At 37.6% G+C, this 16,588-nt stretch overlaps 1 protein-coding gene across 1 annotated transcript in view; it reads left to right on the top strand.

Annotated features, from left to right (window-relative positions):
- The window catches only part of CTNNA3 (catenin alpha 3), a 500,914-nt gene that overhangs the window by 31,705 nt on the left and 452,621 nt on the right, over window positions 1-16,588 (top strand). The window contains exon 5 of the mRNA XM_005235159.3: window positions 7,184-7,303. Coding sequence (XP_005235216.1) covers window positions 7,184-7,303 — 120 coding nt within the window. The remainder of the gene's footprint in view (window positions 1-7,183; window positions 7,304-16,588) is intronic.

Here is a 16,588-nt window from a genome sequence, read left to right as displayed (position 1 = left end):
TAGAATCATTTAGGTTGGAAAAAAACTTTAAGATCATTGAGTACAACCATTAACTCAGTACTACCAAGTCCACCACTAAACTGTGTTCCCAAGTGCTACATCTACATGTCCTTTAAATACCTCCAGGGATGGCGATTCCACCACTTCCCTGGGCAGCCTGTTCCAATGCTTGACCAGCCTCTCAGTGAAGAAGTTGTTCCTAATATCCAATCTAAACCTCCCCTGGTGCAACTTGAGGCCATTTCCTCTCATCCTAGTGCTTGCTACTTGGGAAAAGGGACTGACCCCCACCTGCCTACAACCTCCTTTCAGGCAGCTGTAGAGACCAGTAAAGTCTACCCTGAGCCTCTTTCTCTCCAGACTAAACAACCCCAGTTCCCTCAGCTGCTCCTCATCAGACTTGTGCTCCAGACCCTTCACCAGCTTTGTTGCCCTTCTCTGGACACACTCCAGCACCTCTATGTCCCTCCTGCAGTGAAGGGTATTCAGTATTGAAGGTGCAGCCTTACCAATGCTGGTTACAGGGGGACAATCATTTCCCTTGTCCTGCTGGCCACACTGTTTTGGATACAGGCCAGGATGCTGTTGGCCGCCTTGGCCACCTGGGCACACTGCTGGCTCATGTTGAGCTGGCTGTCAACAAGCACCCGACGTCCTTTTCTGCTGGGCAGCTTTCCAGCCGCTCTTCCCCAGGCCTGTAGTGTTCCATGGGGTTGTTGTGACCCAAGTGCAGGACTAGGCACTTCTTGCTGAACATCATTCAATTGGCCTTGACCCGTTGCTCCAGCCTGTCCTCTCTACAGCCTTCCTATCCTTAAGCACATCAACACTACTGTCACCTAGCTTGGTGTCATCTGCAAACTTACTGAGGGTGCACTCGATCCCCCTCATCCAGATCATTAATAAAGATACCAAACAGGCCTGGCCCCAGTACTGAGCCTTGGGGAACACTGCTTGTGACTGGCCTCCAGCCAGATGTAACTTCATTCACCACCACTCTTTGGGCTTGGCCATCCAGCCAGCTTTTTACTCAGCACAGAGTGCACCCATCCAAGCCATGAGCAGCCAGCTTCTCAGGAGAATGCTGTGGGAGATGGTGTCAAAGGCTTTACTAAGGTCCAGGTAGACAACATCCACAGCCTTTCCCTCATCTACATGTCATCTTGTTGTAGAAGGTTACACAAACCAAGAGAAGATAACAATGAAAGCAGATTTATCTGGACTCGCTTGATCCTAAGCTTTATACAAACTCTTTGCACAACCCACATGTAAGGGGAGGGAGAGTGAAAGAAGTAGGGCTTATTTTGAATGGGTAAGACTTTCTTTAAGATGGACTTTTTCTAGTTTGGTTTAACATACATAGTATGAAAGATATATGCTAATTTTTCATAGAAATGAATAATTGTAAAGTTGTGAGATAAATTCCAAATGAAGTAAGTTGTAAGCATAAAGCTTGAGGAGATTTATGATACAAAGGTGGCTTGTAGCATAGGAGTTATCATAGAATGCATGAAGTTGCCAAAAGTACAGCTGAGTTTGAGAAATCTGTATTATGTTTGGTGATTAAGTTTAAAAATTATTTTAGGAAAGCTGGAAGGTAGGATATCCGAAAAGCAGACACCTATTTTAAATTATTATTTGGACTGTGTAATGCCTGCACGCTCTAATCAGTGACTAGGACTCCATTGCAGTAGTCTCTTTGAACCTATTCGGGAAAAAAAAGCATTGCTAAATTGTTTCCTTCTGAGTAGTTATTACTGTGTTTTGCTTCTACATCAACCCTTAACACTGAAGTACAGTGCTTATAAAAGGATAATATGGAAGTGACACTGAAATTTCCTTCTATAGAGTGCTAATCTTGGAAGGTAAATTCTAGGCTGGTAAAATAACCTTGGAAAATCAGTTTATCTTGGCAAGTTATTTATTGATAGCATAGCAATGAAGTCAGTGTAATGTAAAATGGCTTGTCTGATCAACAATTACTTGTATCTCAAGCATGCACGTCATTCTGATCTAGAGAAACTTATTTTATAACTTGCTCTTGCTTTTGGAGGCAGACATGGTGAAATGCATGCAGACCAAGCAGTATCTGATTTACTATCAAAATGCACGTCTTCAGACCTTAAAATAAGAGCAAAATCATCTGATATTTTCTGAATGGAAAAAGCTGTGTGACCTACTCTCTGTAAACCTCTCTGAAGAGGCATGTTGCCCATTCCATGACAGCAAAATATTGGGAAAGCAGCTATTTTCTTATGTGTTTCAGTAATTGGAATTTAAGAGGGTTTTTGAATGTTTTTTTTCAACTCTACGTCCTGGCGTTGTAAAACAGTACGTTTGATATAATATAGTCTTCTAAAGAAGCAGTACGTTATTAAAATAGAAAGGTATTTTTTAATGGATGGCTTCCTTATGTCAGAATGGAAATAAAATTGGCTTCTCGTCCTTAATTTGACTTCTGTTAATCCATATGAAAATAAAGAGAAATATTTCACAACTGGAAAAAATATTTCAGTGCTATTTCACTGCCCTGAGCAGTAGAAGATAATAATATTGAAATTCTGAAAGACAAATACTCTTTCACTTATGCAGCTCTAGAAAAACCAGAAAAGAGACAGTTCTCATTCTTGAATAACAGACTGGCTTTTTGCAGCATTGGCCCAAAATATGGATCAAGAATGTAGAAGGAGACTAAGTAAAGGATGTGCAGCAGGCCATTTGATTGTCACCTTTATAACTTAGCTAGCCTCCCAGGCAAATGACATTAAAGATATGTGGTTTGTCAAATAGCATAATTCACAAACTGAAGAAGCAGTATCTGCTGCCTCCCACACATCTTTCTGTTTATATGAAGATTGCAAGGTTATTATCAGCAATAAGAGTTTGTACTCCATATGTAATGGTCTCCTCCCACATCTCTGAATTGTAAGCAATGAAGTACTTTGCATGTTTATATTCTCATATTTTTGTGCTCTGGCCTCCTGTTTAGCTGACATTAGCCATTAATTTTTATGGCCTATGTTGAGGTTCCCAGGCTTGTCAAGGGAATCCCATTAAAATTAGAGAGAATTTTGTCTACTTTGAACCAAACAAGCTCAAACTTGTCTAGTGCAGAAGTTATTTTCTTCGGGATTCCATAAAGGATGCTATGAAGTGCAGCTGCAAAGCTACATTATCGAAATGTAGTAAACTAAACTTTAAAAATCAGACAGCAACTGCCTTTAATATCATTACTTATTGCACAGATACTAATATTACGAACCAGTTTGCTTGCAAGAGCTGAACAAGGTAGCAACAGTTGAACATGGAAGCAACAGTGAACAGTGATATTAACCTTTTGCAGAAAGATGCAGAACTAAGCTACAACATGAAGAGACTTTGAAGTCTTTATTAATAGGATAAAATAATTTGAATGAAGACTGAACATAGTAAATTGTAACTTAAGCAGTACAAAAATTTTAGTATGATTTCCTGTTGAAATGTTATGCAACCACTCTGTTTATGACTCAGCTTCTTCTCTTTGAACTCCTTGCCTCATTTCCATTTCATACGACAGAAGAGCAGAAGTTCTAAGGTTCCTGAAAATAGGTAGATGGATAGTGGAGAAAAAACCAAAGGCAGCATCAGGAACTTACAAAGACACCAGGGGATTCTCAGCCCTTATAAAAAGCTTTCCTGCAGAGCTCACATCTCTTCTTTGGCATTACAGTGAATAAGCTGTGAGACTATAGGAAATTTAGTCCTGATGCTTACAGTTATACTTACTACTTAGATGGTAAGTATACCTGTATCTTGATCCATGATCAAGATACCATGATCACTATCTGAGAGAAGATTGGAGGACTTTACTAATCAGGGGCATCATACTTATGAAGAAGCCATATTAATAACACTCTTGTAGTCCATTTGCATTTGGGAATCTTCATCGCTTTTCAAGTTTTGATAGTATTTGTTGCTTCAGGATACCTAAGATGGGTTTGTGAGAGTTGCTGCACTTAATTTAAGACATCCATCATGTGCGGGTTTCCAGTCAGATAAGCATGCAACCTTCATTCATCAATGTCTTGATGGTGCATGTTCAGGACATAGCATCTGGTGTGTTATCCACCTTGTGTGTTGTAGTGTAGGGTCCTTGGCTCTAGTTTTACAGTTCTTGATCTTGGTGGGGTTTTTTTGTTTTGTTTTTTTTTTTTTTTAAATTGTGAAAGCAATGTAGTGTATATTGTAATGTAAAGTTCTTGTGTTTTGAAAAGCTATAAAGTTGTCTATGCAGTATCTTTGCTATGAAGTTATCTGCTGTAACTGGACAAACAGAAACTCTTCAAAATTGTGGAAATACTGGTATTTCTTCTGTACTTGTGGTCCAGCTTTCCTCAGAGGAAGAATCAGTTCAGGCAGTTACACAGCAGTGCCACAGAGTGCAAAAGTAATAAAGGAATGCTACTTTGTAACTTCCAGAAACTGTGTTCAGAGTACTTTGGAAAGAGTGACAGGCAAAAAGGAGCTGGTGTATCTCTTATGATTATTTACATTTGGTTATTGGTGAAAGAGGGGGGAAAAAATAGTTTTGCAGTACTGGTATTTCTTTTTACCTCTAGACAGTAAAAGTGTCAGTGAGAGAGGTTTCTTGCCATTCACCAAAAATGGTGTTTCACACAGATAGCGAATGATATGGAATGATCCAGATGTGGTTTTAAGTTTAACATGTGTATGTCTAATGCACATTTTTCTGATTTCCTGTTGACCGTAGTGAAAAGAGCATATGTATGTTTTCTTAAAATTGCTGATTTGTTTTTTATTTACTTTTGAATTAAATTTTCCTGGCCATTACCCATCTATTTTATTGAAATTTATTACCCTTATAGTTACACATTTGGTTTGTATTTACTCATCCTTATATGCTGGTTCTTAGATCTCCTTCCAGAGAGCCAAATGCATTATTAATGTTTGGGTTGCTTCAGGATATAAGGAAGTGAGTGAGCTTGCTAGTAGAGTTCCTGCCACAGGAAGGTTTGAAGCTATGGGATCAAGGACGTACTTAGAGGAGGATGATGATTCTACAACTGTATTGTAGTTTAACATGTTTATGACTAAAAAAAAAAAAAAGTAAACAAACTCAAAAAAAGACTGTACCTTATGTCCACTTAGTGAGTTTGGGAATCATTAGAGAAGACCTTTTCTCGGTATCACTTAACCCCATAACAGGGTGCAGCAGCTTTGGGGTAATTTCTGGAGAAGTGTGTGTCATGGTTTGGAGCTGAGGGTGTATGATGAACTTGTACGGATATATTATGAGCAGTTTCTTACTCCCTTCTTCTAAAGAGGTAGTAATATGGATAGCTTTTGGTCAGCTTAAACTGTACTCCGGTCTTGCTTGCAGATGTTATGATTAAATTGCTTCCATCTAACAGAAGTGGTGAAAGCAAGCATTGTAAATTCAAGGCTTTTCAGAGCAACTCTGGGCCAGAGATAAAATCTGAAAACAAAAGAACCTACAAAAGGTGAAAGATAATGAAATCAAACAGAAAAGAATAGAGAGTCTTTTGGTTTTGCCTTGGCATTTATGTTCTGTCACCCATGCTGTTAAAGAATTCAGGGAAGTATGCTTTGAGTGAGTGAGAAAGCTTTCTTTTATATTTTTTGGTAGCAAACATTTCAAATGCAATAGAAAGTCTCCAGTTAACTCCAGTTAATGGTGCTGAATGAGGTACAGTAAGATAAAGTACAAACAGATATAAATACTGCCTCAACTTGCATCTTGGTTATGAGAGCAGTGAGACTGAAATAAAAGCTGCAACATGGCAAACAAGAAGTGCTAACTTGCCTGAAAATTCCAGGATGTATCTGTCTATTGTAAATCATCAGATGAAATCCACTGCAGCTGTTTGTTATCCCCCAAGAGGAAATAGTGGCTGTTCAACACCATGTACAGCTTGGGCTTGATCTCAGTCAGATGCCTACAGAATGAGTCATGCTGTGGAGCAGTCTACGTCAGCACTAGGTGTCAGTTCTGTTGTGAGCTTTTTAAAGAGAGACTGAAGATGAGTGGAGTTTTTCTTCCTCTTCTACTCCTAGGTTTTGTTTTTCCAATTCAGTGTCTGTAGTTTTAGCAAAGATATAGAGAAATGTGTGCTGTAGTTACTACTGAAGGGCTTGATTTTACAGATGTGAATGGAAAGCAGTCAATTTCTTTTGGTCTTTTGCATCATTCCTTGGACATCAGTATCACATGCAAGCTTACAGTAGGTACTTCTACAGGGCCTGCAACTGTAGTAAGCTAAGTCAGTATTTTGGATGGATTTAGAAGACGTGTAGTTCTTCCTGATTATATCAGTGTAAATAAATGTTTATAGACTTGCTTCCTGTGGTAATCATTGTGATAACAGATATTTCTGAACTACTTACAGCTTTACAGCTGTCACATGCTTGTGAAGTGAAGAACATTTACAGATGGGGAAATAGTGAAAGTCCAGAGGAGAAGGTTCATGATTTCCTGAAGGTAGCAAGGAAGCTGTAGCTCCCATTCTCCTTTCACACAAATCTTAGCCTTTCTATTATATTTCCCTACAGCTGGATTGGTATTGTTCATCTCTTTGAAAAATACCAGTACTATTTTCAATAATAGTGTATGCATGAAAGAAATTTTAAATTCAAAATTAAGATCTGTAATGGAGTTTAATTAACAGTGTCACAGCTTTTCATGCAGAACGTGAGCACGTTGCCCAAGGTGAGTATCTGGTCTTGCAAATTATTTTTAAGTAAATTAACCTGATAAGGGGTACCCTGTTATATATAAGATCTACTGTTATGCTTGATAGAATGATGAGTTCATGGCCTGCATAAAGTTGCATAGGCTTTTATTAGTTGAAAATAAATAATATTTTAAATCTATATGAATATAGTCCATCCTGTAACATGATATAGAAAAAGAACTAACCTTTAGAGATTGTGTTGATTACTAGCATTTTGTCTGATGCAAGTCTGACCTATGAAGTTAGAAGATTTAATTTAACTAAACAGGGCATATGTACTGTGCTTTGAATTCTGGGATTGATTTCAAAACAAAATTGTAGGAATGTCTAAAAGGTGGTTATACTCAAGATTTATATTCATAGAATAAATCCCAATACAGTGAAACATACCGCAACTGTGTGAATGATGGTTTTTGTTTTTACCTTCACAGTTTCAAAGAACGTTTGAATCTTTAAGAAATGTATCCAGTAAGTCTGATCTACAGAAAACCTACCAGAAGTTTCGAAAAGATCTGGAAAATCTTGATGATTTAGCATACAAACGTCAGCAGGTAAGAACATGGAAGCTTGGCAGGAAGACATAGAATACTGGGTGTAAACATAGTGGGTGGCAAACCCAATATGTTTGATAGAGTTATTGTTCTGTCCGTAGGGTTTTATGTTTTGTGTAATGTCATCACCTAAGCCAGTAGGAGGAGTGACAATTTTATTTAATGCATATGATGTTGGACTGCGTGGGTTTTGATTTCTCAACAGAGAGAGGGATAGGTAAAGTGAGTGAGACTTAGCAGTCTATTAACCTTTGCATTAACAGCTAAAAATTTCTTTTGTTTTTAATCTAGGGCATAAAAGTACTATTTGTATTTTTTGACTTGAAAAATAAACTAAATCCACAGAAGTTAATGGCATCAGATATTGACTGTTCATGCAAACTACTCATTTTTTTTTCTTTAGAAATGAATTTATGAGGCTAGATTGCGTAAAACTTTGAAGTATACATGGTCTTTGACTTGTGCTTGCAACATCAAAGTTAAATTGAATTGTTAACATGTTGGGCATAGTTTCTGTCACTTATGCATGGATTCTGTGAAAATAGCTCTTATAATAGGTTTTCACTTCTTTTTTGTGTTCTTGGTAAAATAAGACTGCCTCTTTCAGAGTGTACTGATGAAATGCTCTAACATTTCTGTAGGGGTAGTTTTGGTTTGTATTTTTCTGAATTCTGTCGCTTGGTGTCAGTGTTGTCAAACACTTAATTTGCTTGCGGGCAGACCACAAGTTGTTTATATCAGGTAATTGATTAGATAGTTAAAAATTAGGAAAGGGCTCAGGGACAGGCGGCATCTGGACACATGAATATCTGATTCCTGAGACAGGGAGGTCAGGGAGCAATTGGTTTGGGTGAGTTTCAGTGTGGTGGGAGCTGTTATTCTGGTAGCACTATAGTGTAGTTCTTTAAGCCCTTTGATATGGGGTGGCCAGCAACCAAAAGACAATATTTTAACTGGCAACTACTGTGGGTTTATGTTATCTGATCTCATAATTATGTCAAGCATAATAAATGTCACATCTGCAAGGGCTTGGAAAGTGTGAGCCAGGAAAGTGTAAATTCTGTAATTACTTCTCAGGCTATCATCACACTTGTATTTGGAGTAGCTTTCTCTAGTCTGAATTATCACTCTTAGCTTTGGAAAATTCCTTGTTATTTCAAGTGATATATATCTGGTTCTTCAACAGACTCTGAATATTCTTCAATGACATACTTCATTTCACCCTGAACACGTTGTCTTTTCTCCTGTTTTCAGATCTTCACTACCCTTCCCATGCACTTTCAAGCCATTTGTAGAATCTCATCATCCTTGTTTAATATCAGGCATGTGTATATCTCCCTGTGCTGTTCCTGCTTTGCATTTAACTGTGGTGGCAGAACCTTTTGCATTTGGAAGTACTAAAGGTGTGTTAGGTGTAAAATCACTTCCCTGCTTTCAATCACAGAACAGAAGATAGGGTGTTCCATCTCCTGTTCTTTGAATCTTTCTAAATTGTTAAAAAATGCCATTAAGAAAATAAACTAAACAAAGGGTGAAATTATTAAAAAACTGTCAAACTGAAAAATTATCACTGCTGTTGCTGTTCTTAGTGTTAAGAGTGCCTTTTGGGTGCCTGTAGCAGTGCTGTCTGTAATTCAAGGACACTTAGTTTTTGCCTAGAAGTCTCCAGCAATGTGGTAATCTAACAGTTGACAACAGAACTTTGGTATGTGAACAGACAACAAGCAGTATCCTATTGTAAAGGTATGCTAATTTAATGTTTACTTATTAGATTTTGATTGTATGCCCTCAAAGTAATGGTGTGTTAAAGGACTGAATCTATGTGAAACCATTTTGGTTATCCCGTTTTAAAATATTTTTAGGATTGCTTCCTGATGATTGTTTTATTTAGAAATGTTTTAAGAAGTTCCTTTAGAAACTGAAGAAATTAAGGGCTGTATCAAAGATGTTTATGGGTCACACAGTAATTTTCTTTGCTTATGGCAAATAATACTTCCAGGATATGGAGCAGAGCCCTTAACCTATTTTACTTTGGAGCAGTCCATTATTATCAGTCCAGCAGTTGTCTTCATGATCATTTAGGTCAAATTTACATTTAAAAAGTCTTAATTTTGGAATGTAGACTCATTTCCACAGTCAAATGGTATTTCTCTTTGTTAAATAGATTAAGTACACTTTTATTCTCTGCCTTTGATTGTTCTGTTTGCTTTTTAAGATAGCATTGTGTTGAGCATGAAATTTGTTCATCAAAGTGCTGTACTCCAGAAACTAGAGCCAAGTTTTCAAAAGAGATTATCACCTATCATCTGGTAGTTTTATCGTGTGACAAACACTTTTAAAAATATGCTGAAAATTGGAGGGAGTTCAGGGCAGAGGTGAATTATTTATTTTCAAGAAAATAAGTGTTGTGATGGAAACCTTAAGGAGCTCAGTCGTCGTAGTTTATCTGCAAAAGGTTATGGATTGGAAATATCACAGAGGTACTTAACTAAATCTTTATTCTAGTATGCAGAAGTATGACAGGATCCAATGGATGGAAGTCAGAAAAGATCAAACCAGAAAGCAAATGAATGTTTTTGACAATTAACTACTGAGATGGCTTAGTTAAGAGGCGCAGTACATTAATCACTGCTTGTAGCCTTTATATCCATAATCCATGCCTTTCTAAAAGATGTATAGTAACTGAGATGTACATCAAAGGGCAGGAATTATTATGGAAATTTTTAAGACTTGTGCTATTCAATGAATTTGAATGAGAATTGATGATTTTTTTTCCCTAAACTTAAAAATGACAGTACATTTGTTTGTGTATTTGAGGGTAAAGGCAGAATTATGTCTCTTGAATTGCCAACCCGGATTAATAAATGGGTGAGTTAGTTTACTTTTGTATTTACTGCACTACTGCTGTCTATTATTCTGTAAGGTCGGATGTGTTGAGTTCTTGTTTAGGAATTTTCAAACAACCCTAGGATTTCACTTTAGAGTAATTTTAAGGACATGTAAGCATTAGATTCCCATAGGCTTTTCCTCAAATGCCTTCTTTCCTTTCCTCCTTTTAATAATTAGTCACACAATATAAATTATAAAATGAGAGGATAGGTTGTATTTCCAGTAGTCTAGCTTTATATCTCCCCTTGACATAAGAACAACTATTTATCATGTTGTTGTGTAATTAAAAGAATTGATTTATGCATTCATTTTAAAAAAGCAAACAACAAATCAGCCTCAGTAGCTAAGAGACTGAAAAATTGTGACAATTCTGTTTCAGCCACCTGACATTTCTTGGCAGCTCCATGATTATAGTTCTGTCATTTAGCTATCGCTTCTGTCTGTCCCATGTGTCTATATGGTTTGCTTAATGGGTGAAGAGGCTTTCCTTTCCCCTGCCCACCTGGAAGTGTTGATATTCCCCTGTTCCCAATTTTTGATTATGCATTCAGGATGGTGGGGTGGAAGACGTTTGCATCCCCCATCAGCTTTGCACTGCATGCGTAGTAAGTTTTACATAGTTGCATGCACTGCATGCACCATAGTTTTACACATAGCACAGCTCTTCAATTAGATTTGTCTGTCTGTAATGCTAGTCTTGCATGATTTTAAGCTGCAAGCAGTTTGTGTCTCCATGTATGCAATTTTTCTATCTGTGTAGGAAGTCAGATTTCTGAGAAAAACTCATGCCTTTTTCATTTGAAGGAAGGAGAAATCAAATGACAGGGCAAAAAATGAGACATGGTAGAGAATTCCTTTGTAAAAACAACTGTTCAGCAGTTTCTTTGTGTGTGGATCGTGATGTGGAGATCTGGTGTGCTCACTCTGCAGCTGCATGAGGAGCAGAAGGAAGGTTTTTCTGGTCTTCTCATAGACAGAGTTTTTACTTGCTAAGCATCAAAATTGGGTAAATTAGACAAGAAGCCTTAGGGGGCAAACTAGGAAGTATATGTAGTTGCATAGTTAGTCACACTTGCATCTTGAGTGCCTGATTGTTCTGTGGTTAATGCCAAAGCTGCCTGATGCTGATGGCCTCAGAATCCAGCCTCACATTAGTTGATGTGATGAGGGAATAACAAGAAGTTGATTTTTAGTAAGTGATTAAAAGTGTTACTATACAGGGGTATTCTACTTTTAAAAAGGTATTGAAATTTCTGCTGGAAGTATGAACACTGACAAACTGAAGAGTGGGTGGGATTCCTCTTTTGGACCAATAAAGGTGTATCCAAAACTCACAGAGGAACCATTTGCACTTAATTGCTTTTTTCAACAGTTGTGATAAATGGATGAGATTTAAAGAAACAGGGAGGTATATTTTTGTTTACCAAATGTAAAAGGAGAGTAGCAGTCACTCAAATCCTGTCAAAAATCCAGTCATGAAGTGTAACTGTCTTGCATGTCTTAGAAATATTCTCATGTGAGCTAGTGTAAGTGTTTTGGAATTTGGGGCAAATGGACATCATGGTTTGTCTTGCATCCGGAATAAGAATTATGAGAAATAACTTCTTTCCCCCTTTCTGTGGGGGATATAAGTAGTTAGCATGTAAACCCCTGAACCTCCAAGATACAAAGAGTTGAACTGTTATGAGGTGCCCATGGCAAAAAGACCTTAAAACTTGGATGCTGGAAGGGAAATACAATTAAAGGAAGGGGGGGGGGGGGAGGGGGGAAGTTCTGAAACAGGTTCTGAAATCTGTTTCTCAGGTATAAAACCAGTGGTGCTTTAAAGAGGTTCAGATAGATGTGTGGGGTTTATTTAAATCTGCTTCTTACTTCTTGAAAAAACAGAGGAAGACTTGTAGGGAGCCTGGTACTTGAGCAGAGGGCTAAAAAGGCTCCCTGCTGGTCTTTCCAAAGCTGTCTGTGCTGTTTCTGTGAAACTGAGTTACTGTCTACCTGTGCCCCAGTTTGTGTAAAAGATTCCAGTCTAATCTTGTCTTTGATAAATGTACCTAAAATGTCTTTGGAGCCAAGGATGGATGATGGTTCAAGTTTAACCATGGAGTGCCCAGGTACTTAAAAACAAGCAATACAAAATTGACTATAACAGTGGGAAGGAAATGTAATCTTCAGCTAGTAATTAAATTACAGTAACAACTAAGCAAGAAACACTAAAAGGGCATGACTTAAAAGCTGATAAGGAATTTTATGTGCATACCATGGGGGACTTGCAAACACCACTGATTTTTGTACCTGACCATTTGGTATGGTACCATATGTGTGTCCTATATGAATTGCGATGTGTGGGCATTTTATTTCAGTGGTATCTAGTGGCTCAGATTAGAACCCTAGTCTTTTCGTAGACTAGAAACTGATATTCCACCCCCCACCCCCAAATTAAATATACTGGTACTTCAGATTATATGTTTGTGCTGATGTGGGACAAAACCAGAATTTGTGGAATGTAAATGGGGTCAGAGTCTGAAGATGTTGGTACTTACTAATGAAACAATAATTGATAATATGACAATTATAATATTCTGCTAGGCAGCAATGTCCTCTGAAGGAGCTAACAAAACTGTTTTTATACAGCAGGATTGAGGTGAGCCTTAAAAGGAATAAATCATTTGAGGTTAATAGCTTTTGATTTCTGAGGAGAGTTTATTAAAAAAAATGCAAAGTATTTGTGAAATGTACTTTAACAGTTGATATCACTGATAAAGCAAAAGTAGTTTAACTATGTTTCATGTTGATGTTAGATAAAGCTGTGCTGCACTCTGAGCTAGCTCCCCCAGCCACTTTTAAAAACCAGTGATTGATTATCCTGACCTAATTTAATCAGCTGCTAATTATACTTGTCATCTTAATGAATTCCTGTCCCACAATCCCTCAATGCTATGGTTTGTGGTGACACTAGTCTCTCCTTGCTCCTTCCTTTTTAGTTGCAAATGTTGACCAAAAGGATTGGCTATTCCCTAGCCAGGACTCTATAGAGTGCAGTTTTAAGAGAGCTCAGATCTACTGCTCTAATCATAATCGAGGAAGTAAGGGGTAAGGTGGAAGTAAGTAAGTATGTATGGTAAAAAAGGGAGAGGCAGATTTTCAGTGATGAACCAAGTTCCAGGTGATAGGTCAAAGTGGACACCTTTAATTTCACTCTGCTGCTCCTGCTCTCCAGGAACACTTCACTGGGCAAATAAGGGCCAGTAGTGAAAAAATGTCATTTTGCAGGTAGCATACTGTCTTTTGAAGTAATAGTAGCTTTTGATCGGTCTTCAGGTATGATCTGTAGCAGATTATGCTTTAATTATTTAGCCCTAATCAAAGATGTAGGAAAGCAGAAGATAACTTCTTTCAGGTACAATCTGCTGTACAAACAGGGATGTCCTTGCTGAACCTTTTTACTACAGCTTAATTTCTACCTACAGATGGTTCAGGGTGTGGCTGTTGTAACTGTCTGCAATGTCAGTAAGCATATTGTGGATTAGGCTATGTGATAAATAAAGCAGGATCTTGTGTAGCAGAGTAGATTGTTAATGATGGAAAAATGGTCAGGTGAGAGACAGCTGGAGAACCACTCCCATACAAGCCAGTATTTGGGCTTATTTTTCTCTCTTTTATATTCTCTTATTATATCAAGAAAATTCAGTGCAAACTTAGGATGATGCAGAGATTCAAAGCGGAAACATTCAGTGCTCAAAAGAGAAGCAAAGTGATTTAATTTGATTAAGTTGGTGAGCTGTATTCCTTCAGTTTTTCCTAAGGCAAAACTATTGCTAACTGTAAAGTGGTATTGGATTTTCCTGAGCAGGGACTCTAAGACCAGGCTTTCTATCTAATGACTAGAATTTTTAAAGAAAAAGGTATTCTCTGAGCTGCTGCAGATGCAGTGATATTAACCAGACTTAGGTGCATACATTTAGAATCTAGGATTAGAGAGTGTTTAACAAAGTGACTACTAGCCCTGCTTTCAATGATAAATATCTGGCCTAAATAATTTGACTTCCTCACATTTGCAAGGAAGACAGAAATAAAGAGCATCTGATATGGAGGAATAATGGGGGCAACAGATACAGTACTCTAAAGTAGATCATATGATTTAGCCGAGAGTAAAGGTGAAATAATGACTCTGTGTATGAAAATGCACAAAGGAATAATTCTGTGCTACAGAGCCTAGACTCTCTGAAATGGCAGTCATTAGCTGTGACATTTCTGGTACAGATAACTGCTGGAGTTGGTTGGCTTTTTTTTATTAAAAAGTTACATTTGGGTATATTTTTTTATTAAGAGCATAAGATGGACAGATTGAATGTCTTCTGTCCAAAAATAGTTTTTGCTCCAAATTCAGGTTAAAGTTCCTGTTCTGTTTGATTTGTGAGGCTTAAACCAACATGGTCTAGTGAGTTTGGTATTTGTAATTCTGGGTAATGTGTTTCTTCTCTTGACAAAGGTTTTTCAAAGTGCTTCATTTTATGCTCCACTGCAAAATGGGAAAAATCTTGAAATCTCTGGGATGATTTTAGAATTACAAGTGGTCACCAGTAGTTCTGATGAACAAATACTGGAGAGATCAATGTGTTGCTGCATTAACGTTATGTCTAGTGATCTAAAATATGTTAATTACTTTAAATGGATGATTTTGTAAAATAATTGGATTGAAGCCAACTAAAGGCAAAGCTCTGGGTATACTGGCCTGTTAGCTGTAAAATTCTAACAGCACTGAAGCAATCACTTTGGTAGAATTCAGCCAGCCACTGAGAAATTCCATTCTTTGACCTTAAATTTATAAAAGGCATAATTTCATGCCTCCAAATGCTGATACCAAACAGGCACCTTTTGCTGTGGACTTCAGAAATCAACACTCAGCATGCTCTAATATTTTACAAGACCACAAAGAACTGCAAACCACTATCTTTTCTGAAAGGTGTCTGCGTTTGCTTTCTTCTGGTAATAGTTATGACAGTCCAAGTTCACCTGGAAGTCCTGGTCAGTTGGCGTGGGTCTGCATTCTGGAATATCACATGGGATTCCTAGGCAGTTTCTGTAGCTGAAGAGACACCACCTTTCCTGGGGAAAGATGAGACAACACAGTGTAGTGGCTGCAGGCTCCTGCTTAGTTCAGAACAGGGATAATTAAAGCACTATTTCTTACAGATGCAAAACTGTGCTCATCCTGCTGCAGTGAGGGGCAGCTTGCTTCTCTGGGCATACAGTGCATCAGATGATTGACAGTGTTTTACATCTGCACTGATTTTCTGGACTCCTCTGAGTGCCCCTTATGCACGTCCAAGATACACGCAGAATGAGACACATAAGCTGTGTTTCTGTGTGGCTTGTCTTGTCCATTTTATGAACATATGAACTGTAATCAATGCAAATTTTGTCATCTGTACATGATCAGCTGCTTATTCATGAATTCTCTCCATAACACAAAATGACTCAAAAATTTTAAGAAAAAAACCTGGATGAGTTTATGGTGCCTAACAAGATAATCCCCATGTTAGCCAAATGGCTTTGGGGTATGCAGAGTTTTTGAGAATAATTGGAAATGGTAAGAGAGTAGTGGCTTGAGAAACGTGTCTGAATGGGACATACTTTAAGTTTATATGACATTTTCTGATTAATGGAAGCTCTTCTGAATAGATGTTTTTATAGGATAGATATATATTTTATCCATGGAGATTTTACATGTTATATGCCAGAACCAACATGTAGTCTGTTTTAAGCAGTCAGCACTCTTTGGAAGGAACGTCGTATTGTTTGTGTCAAGATATAGCTAAACTATCCCTGGGAAATCTTAAAAATTAAATTAGGCTGAAAATAACAGGGTCAGTTATTTGATAATGGAAGTTTCTGTGATTGTGGTAATCTATCCTGTGTACAGAAACAAAACAGAAACAAAACCCCAGTTCTGATAAGTCTTATTTTAAAACAAAATAGAACAAGGAAAAGTACTAAAAGAAAGTAAAGACATAAATTAAGTACAGTTGAAGTACATGTGATTAACAGAAAAACTACATGCAAAACTTTTGCAGGAAAGATGAGTGTTTTGGCAGGTGTGGTACACTTATTACAACACTTGACTCTATCATTCAAATGGTATTTTTCTTTTCTGCTTTTCTGTGGTTTCTTCATTGTATCTGCTATGTTAGTTTTTAGAAAACAATGGTGTTGCATGTGTCAATGGGGTTGTGGTCTTCCTGACTTCCATTCCCCCCAGGATGATATGCTGTAGTGTTTGTCAGATTCTGAATCCTGGAAATGGACAATGAACTCATCAAGAATCATTTCCAGCTAATAAAAGTGCAAAACTCTTCTCCACAGACCTAGTTGTACTGTATTTATACCAGACAATTT

This window comes from Falco peregrinus, chromosome 1, assembly GCF_023634155.1.
Source record: "Falco peregrinus isolate bFalPer1 chromosome 1, bFalPer1.pri, whole genome shotgun sequence".
NCBI lineage: Eukaryota > Metazoa > Chordata > Aves > Falconiformes > Falconidae > Falco > Falco peregrinus.
The sequence above is the reverse complement of the archived record's forward strand: the minus strand, read 5'-3'. Positions and strand labels throughout refer to the sequence as shown.